The 10,728-nt window shown below is 34.5% G+C and overlaps 1 protein-coding gene across 3 annotated transcripts; it reads left to right on the top strand.

The window, feature by feature from the left end:
• The first annotated feature begins 3,073 nt into the window (after nt 1–3,073).
• Nucleotides 3,074–7,235, top strand: LOC115994201 (cation/H(+) antiporter 19-like). Of its 3 annotated transcripts, none has more exons than XM_031118256.1 (5): nt 3,074–3,156; nt 3,307–3,532; nt 3,846–4,847; nt 5,552–6,223; nt 6,413–7,235. In XM_031118256.1, the coding sequence occupies exons 2-5, from the start codon at nt 3,332–3,334 to the stop codon at nt 6,953–6,955; spliced, it is 2,418 nt and encodes an 805-aa protein (XP_030974116.1). In that variant the 5' UTR covers nt 3,074–3,156; nt 3,307–3,331; the 3' UTR covers nt 6,956–7,235. The 3 variants fall into 3 exon arrangements, with proteins under 3 accessions (XP_030974116.1, XP_030974117.1, XP_030974118.1); XM_031118257.1 differs by having other exon boundaries at nt 3,088–3,156; nt 3,313–3,532; XM_031118258.1 differs by having other exon boundaries at nt 3,138–3,156; nt 3,327–3,532.
• Nucleotides 7,236–10,728: the final 3,493 nt, after the last annotated feature.

Consider the following 10,728-nt stretch of genomic DNA (forward strand, 5'->3'; position numbering starts at 1 on the left):
TTATCTATTAATTCACATGTTGGATTAGATTATGACAACATTTACACAATAATTCTTCCTTTTTCAAAAAAAATTTGGTACTTTTTTCTCCTATGGAATTGTACTGGTTTTTTTTTTTTTTTTTTTAATTATTAAGGAAAAATAGTTAGAATCATCATGTATAAAGCTATAACCAATACTTTATTTACTTGGGATCAACCACCTATTTCCATTGTGTGACTTTAAAGCCTTATTAAAAATTTTGAATTTGATTATGCATTGGATATTTGACTTGATTGCATCACATTTGATATGTTTTACATATTCAAAGGAATTTAACTTTGAATTATGCTTTTAATGCATAGTGTTTGTTGTTGACCTAGTTTGGGTGGAAATCATATTATAATGCCCTATTTTGTGTTGTGATCAAGTTTTAGTTTATTTGGAAAGCAACGGGATAATTTGGACAATATGATAAAGAACACTTTAGGCAATTGAAGGAGATAGTCTTTGTGCAGTTTTCTTTCACTATTTATAAATAATCTGTTTAACAACTTAGTAACAAATTATTATGTCTTTTGTAAGGACACAATTCTCTGGCGGCCCAATAAGGATGTTGGGCTCGCGTACGAAAGATCCCTCACAATATGATTTGTAGAGAGTGGGCTTAAAAAGCTAGCCGCTGGTCACGGGGCGATGTCCGATCCTGGTTTTAGAGGAATTCAGGCAGGAAAAGGAGTTGGGCTTGAACATTTAAGCCCTAAGACGTCGCACCCTATGGGGTGGGACTCCTCGGAGTTGATCCGAGGACCATTGAGGCCTTTCCCCGGTTATCCAACGACGGACTTTCTTCAGTGAAATCCGGTGTTTGTTGAGATGTTCTCTCCCATGTGATCCTTCTCTTTTTGGGGGTGGGCCGGGATCCCGTGCAATTAAAGGATTGGCCCAACTATTAACGAGAAGTTCTCTTCGGATGGATTTTGAGGTTTATATGCCATAGTAATTTTTTATGGTTGGTTTCCCCATAGGCTTGAGTCCGAGGACCATGCAAGGCCTTGGTTCTGTCCAAAACTTATGATCTTTTAATGTACTTGGTTTCCCCATAGGCTTGAGTCCGAGGACCATGCAAGGCCTTGGTTCTGTCCCTATAAACCATTTAAAACTTATGATCTTTTTATGTACTTGGTTTCCCCATAGGCTTGAGTCCGAGGACCATGCAAGGCCTTGGTTCTGTCCAAAACTTATGATCTTTTAATGTACTTGATTTCCCCATAGGCTTGAGTCCGTGGACCATGCAAGGCCTTGGTTCTGTCCAAAATTTATGATCTTTTTATGTACTTGGTTTCCCCATAGGCTTGAGTCCGAGGACCATGCAAGGCCTTGGTTCTGTCCAAAACTTATGATCCTTTTATGTACTTGGTTTCCCCAGAGGCTTGAGTCCGAGGACCATGCAAGGCCTTGGTTCTGTCCAAAACTTACGATCTTTTTATTTGTTTTATTTTTCAGCCACCAGCCCCTACACCAAGGCGGGGACAGTTGGCCTGGGGCTGGAAGCCCCTAGAGACGCCCGCGCCCTTAGCACTGCGAGGCGTAGCCCCTAGCAGAAGTTTACGTCGGAGCAACAACTATATGTCGTCGGAGACGGAGGAGATCCCAGAAATTTCTGCTTGCCAATGAGTTGATTCCACCGCCACCTGCGCCAACGCGCAAGCTTTCCCACAGACGGCGCCAATTGTAAGGACACGATTCTCTGACGGCCCAATAAGGATGTTGGGCTCGCGCACGGAAGATCCCTCACAATATAATTTGTAGAGAGTGGGCTTAAAAAGCTAGCCGCTGGTCGCGGGGCGATGTCCGATCCTGGTTTTAGAGGAATTCAGGTAGAAAAAGGTGTTGGGCCTGAACATTTAAGCCCTAAGACGTCGCACCATATGGGATGGGACTCCTCGGAGTTGATCCGAGAACCATTGAGGCCTAACCCCGGTTATCCAAAGACGGACTTTCTTCAGTGAAGTCCGGTGTTGTTGAGATGTTCTCTCCCATGTGATCCTCCTTTTCCGGAGGTGGGATGAGATCCCCTTTAGATTTACTTGCTTTCTTCTTTTATACTCGTCTGTGTTAATTGTCCTTCGTCCACGTGTAGGGTCAATCTTTACAAGACTGATATTTGTCCCATCAGTCTAATCCCAGAATTGTTGGGTATGGTTGATAAGGCTGCAGAGTACGGCTCTGTCATGTGTTGGGTCTTATCTGGAATGGTAGTAAGGATAACTTCCCCAAGATATTTTGGATCTCCTTACAAATTCGTCCCTATACCAGTTTTACCCCTTTATTTCGGTGGGATTCAGGATCTGCCGAGGACCAAACTGTCCTCGGCTGCTTTCCAAAATTGTTTTGTGCTCTGTACTGTAGAGCTTGGGCCACAGCTCTCCTCGGACTGGGCCTTCGGATTTTCCAGGAGCAATCGGGCTTGGTCCTTAAATTATTGGGCCCTACAAACCTTTTTACATAACTTAATGTGTTAATACTTAATTGGACTATTTTCATTTATTTATAAAATGTATTTAAAAATTTTTAATTCTAAAAATAAATCTGAATAATCAATATCAGAATAAATATTATGTCTGAGATGGTTAGTGTCTCTCTTGGTACTATTGGACTTCAAATATTGAATAATAAGTAATGACTACTCTGCTCGGAAAACTATTAATTCTATTTTTAATTTTGATAGAGAGAGAAAGAAAGAGTAAATTTTTTGAGAGATTTAAAATTTTTACTCTCTTAATCTACAACAAACATATTAAAACGTATTAACAAAACGCACAATATTAAAAAAGAATATAATTTTGTTAAATTATTCATTACAATTTTTGAGCCTTAATTAAAATTTTTACATTATAAGATCGATAAACAAGGCATTTAATTTGCCAATAGAAAAGGTCTTTTTTTTTTCTTGGTGAGAGACTTTAATTTTTATTTATTTATTATTATATTCTATTTTAGGTGACTTTCGTTTGGGGGCTTTAGGCCATTGTCTTAACAAATTGAGATTTTCAATAATTTTAGAATCTAACAAATTTACAGTTGAGAGAGAAGACAATATAAAGAGGGTCGGGGGGAGGAGTCTTGGCCCGAGGTTTTCTTCTTTCTTAATTTCTCTCTCTCTACCTGTCGAGGGTGAGTTTTTGAAGGGGAAGGAATTTCTCCTTCATTGTTTTGTTTGTTTGTTTGTTTGTTTTTGTTTTTGTTTTTTGTTTTTTTTTTTTTCATGTGCCAATGGCATTTGTTGTAGTCTCTTTTAATTTTCGTAATTGAATCAATTATAAGTTGAAGATTGCCCAACGTAGCTACGATGGCAACACCCAATGGAACTACAATGGCTTGCCCGGCACCGATGAAGGCAACATCAAATGGAGCGTTCCAAGGTGACGATCCACTGGATTTTGCGCTTCCCTTGCTTATTCTCCAGATATGTTTGGTCATAGTTCTTACCAGAGCGCTTGCATATATTCTTAAACCAATCAGACAACCTAGGGTCATTGCAGAGATCATTGTAAGTGTGTTGTTAACATTATCAATTAATAATTTAATTACAAATTATTTTTACCATATAGCATATATCAATTTTAAAAAAAAATAATAATAATTCAATCATTCATTTATCGAGAAATTATTTTGTACTCCCGGAGTATCATAAGTGCGTACTCCCTCCTCTCATATGAATGGAAGGTCCCATTAATTAAATTCATGGTGGGACCCACTATTTATGTGAGAATGAGGAGTACGTATTTATGGTATTTCGGGAGGACCTAATAATTTTCCTCATTTATTATGTTGTTGAAATTCACAAATATTTGGTATCTCAGGGAGGAGTATTGCTTGGGCCGTCAGCAATAGGGCGGAGCAAGTCATTTCTCCACACGGTTTTCCCTACAAGGAGCATGACAGTCTTGGACACCATAGCCAACATTGGCCTCCTCTTCTTCTTGTTTCTGGTGGGCCTTGAGCTTGACATGAGTTCAATTCGTCGTACCGGGAGAAAGGCGTTGGGAATAGCCCTTGCGGGAATCAGCCTTCCCTTCGTCCTTGGAATCGGGACATCGTTTGTTCTTCGTTCCACCATATCTGAAGGAGTATCCAAAGCCCCATTCCTGGTCTTCATGGGCGTTGCAATGTCAATCACTGCATTTCCTGTCCTAGCTCGTATCCTAGCCGAGCTCAAACTTCTCACCACAGACATTGGCCGCATTGCCATGTCAGCTGCTGCTGTAAACGACGTTGCTGCATGGGTACTTCTTGCACTTGCAATTGCTATTTCAGGCTCAGACGACTCTCCAATCATTGCCCTTTGGGTTCTACTCTGTGGTGCTGCCTTTATAATCGTTGCTTTCTTTGTTTTAAGACCCGGGCTTGCCTTAATGGCTCGTCGCTCTCTTGAGGGCGAGCCTGTGAAGGAGATCCACATATGCATTACATTGTCACTTGTATTGGCTGCTGGTTTTGTCACGGACACTATTGGCATACACGCACTTTTTGGGGCTTTTGTGGTGGGAATTATGGTACCAAAGGAAGGCCCTTTTGCTGGGATACTTATAGAGAAGATTGAGGATCTTGTATCAGGAATTTTCTTGCCACTCTACTTCGTCTCCAGTGGGCTTAAGACCAATGTTGCAACCATAAGTGGAGCGACTTCATGGGGTTTGCTAGTACTTGTTATATTCACCGCATGTCTTGGGAAGATCCTTGGAACTTTCATTGTTTCACGATTATGTAAGGTGCCTTTGAGGGAATCTTTGGCTCTTGCATTTCTTATGAACACCAAGGGTTTGGTAGAGCTCATTGTCCTCAACATTGGGAAGGACCGAAAGGTACGTACATTAACCTTAATTTTAGTCGTGGAATTCTCTAATCAAGAAATGTGTTTCTTTCTTTCTATTAAAATAGATCATTTTTGCCAAAATTCTCATTGTTTAATTGGCTCCTCCTCATGTATAAAATGCTTAGGAATTAGGAGAGGAGAAATTCAAGTTATATGATTAGCAACATATTGATGTAATATGCTTTTTAACTTTCAATTAAAAATGAAGAACAATATTTGAAAACTAGTACTTTCTTCTTTCCATATTATACATATTCATTTGATTTTACTAACTGAAATAATAACCACTTTGAAATTTTAATTTACATAAGTTGATAGCTTTTTAAACTTATCCCTAGCTTTATTTGAAAATTCATACATTTTTCTAAAATAGACAACTAATAGATTTAAATTCACTAAGGATGAGCTAAGCACTATGTCCATTTGATGCACGGATTGATAGAAATAATATTTAAACTAAAGAATGCATTTCATTAATACAATTGAAATTAAACTATAAAATAGAAGATAGCACAAATAAAAGAACAAAAAATAAAGTGATACTAAACACATCAATTGTCACACTAATTTATAACATTTCTTTTAGTAAAATTAGTAATAAGTAACTTTAATATTTTCCAATTGTAAATTTATTTGTGTATTAAACTTGCTACTACCAACCATCTGGTTTTGGTTTTGTCGCATACTCTGCAGGTGCTGAACGATCAGACATTTGCTATCATGGTTCTAATGGCGTTGTTCACCACCTTCATCACCACCCCAATTGTCACGGCTGTTTATAAGCCAGCTCGAAAGGCAGCCCCTTACAAGCACCGTACTGTCAAACGCAAAGATATCAACACAGAGTTCCGAATTCTAGCATGTTTTCATAGCACTCGCAACATCCCCACCATAATCAATCTCGTCGAGTCGTCTCGTGGAACACATAGACAAAAGCTTTGTGTATATGCCATTCACCTCATGGAGCTTTCAGAACGATCTTCAGCAATCTCAATGATTCACAAAGCACGCAGCAATGGTCTCCCATTCTGGAATAAGAAACATGAGAACAAAGATCAGATGGTTATTGCGTTTGAGGCTTATCGGCAGCTTAGCAGCGTAATTGTACGACCCATGACTGCAATCTCCGCTCTCAGTAATATTCATGAAGACATTTGCACTAGTGCAGCCCAAAAGCGAGTGGCCATAATTCTGATACCATTTCACAAGCACCAACGTTTAGATGGAACTATGGAGTCACTGGGACACTCTTTCCAGTTGGTGAACAAGCGTGTTCTCCACCATGCCCCTTGCTCTGTAGGAATTCTGGTCGACCGCGGCTTTGGAGGAACCACCCAAGTCTCTGCTAGTAATGTTTCCTACAAGGTATTCATGAATTTAAAAAAATTGAAACCATCAAGAAGTGATGAATTTAATCATTTAATCATTCAACACTTCCTCTTAACGGTTTTAAGTTTTATTTAAATAGGAGATATTGCTAAATTCCTGATTTTCCTAAATATTTAAACTATTAAAAAAATAGTAAATTTAATCGTTTAACTTTTATTCTAATAGATAGTGGTGCCCTTTTTTGGGGGACCCGACGACCGTGAAGCACTGGCTTATGGCATGAGGATGGCTGAGCACCCTGGAATATTGCTCAATGTTATCAGATTTGTTCCCTCGCCTGGAAAATCACTGAAATTTGATAAGTCGGGAATTGAAGACAATGTGGATCATGAGGAGGATGAGCTGATGTTGTCAGAGTTCAAAAGCGCACACAGCAACAAGGAGAAGGAGTCGTCAAATTTGTACGAGGAAATGTTGGTCGAAAACAAGACTGAGGTGGTGGACGCATTACAAGCCTTGAACAAGTACAATCTGTTCTTGGTGGGAAGAATGGCCCCAACAGTACCCTTGGTGAACAAAACCGATTGTCCAGAGTTGGGACCAGTGGGAAGCTTTTTAGCATCTTCAGAATTTTCCACCACGGCATCGGTTTTGGTGGTTCAACAGTATAATCCCTTTACAAATCTTCATCCACTCGTGGAGGAACAAGCTTATTATGGAGAAACCTCTAGCATGCCTGATTCACCTCATGGGGTACCGCCAGTGTAAACAGAGAGCTACTTGAATATACATATTCTTCCAAGAACACCCACAGGACATGGGTGGTGTTTTACTTTTATTGATTTGATGTTCTTTTAAGGAAATGAGAGCACCCTCTATGCAGCTGTATGAAAACCATTCATGTCATGTGGGTGAAAGAATTGGCTAAGTTCAAAAGTCACTACTACCATAGGTGTACAGGGGTTTTAACGAGATCTACTGTAATAAATGAAGTTGAGTAAGTCATGTACAGTAATCAGTGATCTTGTATCAAAAAAAAAAAAAAAAATCAGTGATCTTGAGGATATTACTATATTAATCTTACAAACTTGTTTTTGCCAAAAATTTATGTTCTGACTCAAATTTGAGTGAATTGGATGTAATCTACTACCTCAATTAAGAGGACTTTTGGCAAGGAAAGATTGAACAACCAATAACTATAATAAAACCAATGCAAATAGAATAAACAGCTTAGAAGTTGAAGAAACTTGCATTAACGAAATCTTCTTCCTCCGCTTAATCAAGAAACTCTGCAATGATTGCTCCCTCATCATCAACAAATGAATTTGTAGGGAGTTGAACCTGGGGGCTGGGACCACTTATCTTCTACTATAGAATTTAACCAACTCTTCCAAATAAGAAAGTTAACAATTAAGACATTTAAGAAAGAACATATTATGATCAAAGCACTAATATTGCTCCTACAAATAATTGTATTATGTAATGAGTCTAATCACTCTACTAATAATATGATGTAACAGATGTTAGCAAAGTTCTTTGAAAAAAATAAAATAAAAAAGCCTAATATTTGTCCAATTGAGATGCCTAATGCACTTTAAAGAAATCTTAATATAGAGTTTTAAAGAGCAACCAATTGACAACAGAGTTAGTTTATCCATGTAGAGAAATACTCTTTTGACCAAGCCCAACAAGGTGTTTTTCATTTGAAATGATTCTTATTTTTCAATGATCACTTGACTGGTGCCTAAAATAGTGAGAAAATTACTATAAAATTTATTCCATTAATATTTCCTTACTTAAGAAAAATAATTTAAACTACATAATGTCAATGCCTCAGGCAAGTAATAGGATTACTCCAGTGACATCAAACAAATTTGGTCATATAAACATTAAATTTCATACAAAAACAATACAACTGTTACAAAACTCAAAGGTGGGAGATTCTTTGAGGACCTTGCAATGTTAGCACTAGTTATTAGAATTAAAACTAGTCGCAGACCCGCGCATTGCGCGAGATAATTGTTTTTTAGGGTGATCTTATTAAATATATTTGGGGGTAATAAGTAATAACACTCTCCCATTTTGTTTATATTAATAACAAAATATTTTAAATTTATTTAAGAATCTATTTATAAATGTTTAAACATGGTTAGTAAAGATATTACTCATAACTTTAGAATTAAAATACAAATTTATAAAATACCAAAACATTTGAAATGACAAATCTCTCTCATAACTTTAGAATTAAAATACAAATTTATAAAATACCAAAACATTTGAAATGACAAATCTCTCCATAACTCATTGGGAAAAGAAAAGGGGGAAAAAAAGTAAAAGACATTACTTAATATTTTGAAATACACTTTAATTTAAAATTTTAAAATAAGAGAATTTAATTTTAAAATTAAGGATAATTTTGGAACCTACCTTAAGCACAGGCAAGTTAGTACACAATATTTTAATATTAATTTTAAAAAGTTTGGTCAAACAAATGTAATGGGTGAAAAGCATAGGCAAGTTGTTGTTGTTGTTGTTGTATTAATAATTGATTTTTCATTTTCTTTTAAGTTAATAAAAACCTTACATATACCTTTTTATTTATTTATAGAATATACTTTTTTTTAACCTTTACATATCTTTTTTTTAATGTGAATCTTTACATATACCTTAAGTAAACTCTATATATTCCCCTTCTTTAAATGTGTACAATCATAAACTACTACTTCATAATGATAGTAACTAATTAGTTTTATCACTTTTTTTCATAATTTCATTTATAACGTTTTTTACTATTATCATATATTTACTGGCTAATGATTTTCATAATAGAGGTGTTAAATGAGATGTAGTATTGTTTATTAGATTTTTAAATGTAATTGTGTATGAAGATTGTGTGTGTATATATATATATATATATATATATAAAGTTAAATGAAATGTCAAAAAAGGGATTTTAAAATTTTCTAACTTGATTTCTTATATAATTTCTATTATTACATGAGAACATCTCCTTTTAGTTATGAATTAGAGTTTGATTAGTTTTAAGTTTTAATATATTGCTATGATTATGTTTAATTATTGATTATTGATTCAATTTTTTAAGTGAATGTAATAGTTGATTTTATTACACTGTAAAGATTTTAATGTTCTTCATATTGGTCATATTTATTTTTTATTTTTACTTCTCCTTACAACCTCTTTGTTTTCCAATTAATAGTTACTAATTGACATTTGACTCTCTCTCTCTCTCTCTCTCTCTCTCTCTCTCTCTCTCTCTCTCTCTCTCTCTCTCTCTCTCTCTCTCTCTCTCTCTCTCTCTCTCCATTTATGATTTTGCATTAAATATGCCATTTAATTTTGCTACCCTTAAGTTAGTATATCCATAACTATTAGTTTCTTTATATTATATTTGTTTGATATCCTCATTATTATTATTTATTTAGTGTTTCCCAATTGCCATTTGTTTTGTATTATATTTTTTCTTTGATGTATTGGGTTTGAGAATGAGTGTGACCCTAGTATTACTCCACTTTATGAGGACACTTTTATTTATTGAATTTAAGTAAAATTTTAATTTTTTTAAATAAAGAGAGAAAAATATAAATAATTTAATGATATGGAAGATATGGGGAGATGAAAAGTGATATTAAGGTAGAAGGTAATGGGGAGATGAAAAGATATAGGTAAGGAAAAAGCTTGGACAAAGTGTAAATGTAAAATTAAAAAAAAAAGTACAATTTTTTAAGGATAATTTTATTGATTTGAATTTAAATAAAATATTCCATGTTTAATTATTAAAAATAAAAAAGAGAGAAAATATAAATAATTTAATGATGTGGAAGATGTGACTGAATTTATATGTTCTTTTTTTTTAAAGAAACGATTGAATTTAAATGTTGAATAACATAAGATGAGAAGAAGAAAAAAAAGTAAAAATAAAATATATAACAATAAATGCCAATAAAGAGAACATTTGCACATAAAAGATTTTTGTTCTTTCTTATAACTCTAACTAAGATTGATGGTTTTTTTTTTTTAATATGTGTTTTAGTATTGTGTTTTTTTAATTTCCCATCAGAAAGTCTTTTCTTTCCCTTTTATAATTTTGATTGAATTTTGGTTTGGATTAATACTTAGTTGTTTTTGGAAATAGGAATTTGAATATGCCTACCAATTTTTTGACAAATAAATTATCATAAAATCTATTTTTTATTTCTTTAGTTTTATTTTAATTTTGGTTAAGTTAACATTGAAATTTTGTGATGATTTTTTTTTTATTATGATAATTTCCTTATTCCTTAAGAGATGAGTTGTATATTAAGCAAATGTAACACACTACAACAAAGTTAGAAGAATATGGTTCACCTTAAAAAATATTAATGAAATACACAAAAAAAAGATTAAAATGATATATTTGTAGAGATAAAAAGATTTTAAAAAATAAGTGTAATTTTTTTTTTTTTTTTTTTTTGTGTGTGGAAAAAAGACAATGCTTGAAGTTATTGTTACTTTTTATATATTACACTTCATTGCATAATATT

This window comes from Quercus lobata, chromosome 6 (genome assembly GCF_001633185.2).
Source record: "Quercus lobata isolate SW786 chromosome 6, ValleyOak3.0 Primary Assembly, whole genome shotgun sequence".
Lineage (NCBI taxonomy): Eukaryota > Viridiplantae > Streptophyta > Magnoliopsida > Fagales > Fagaceae > Quercus > Quercus lobata.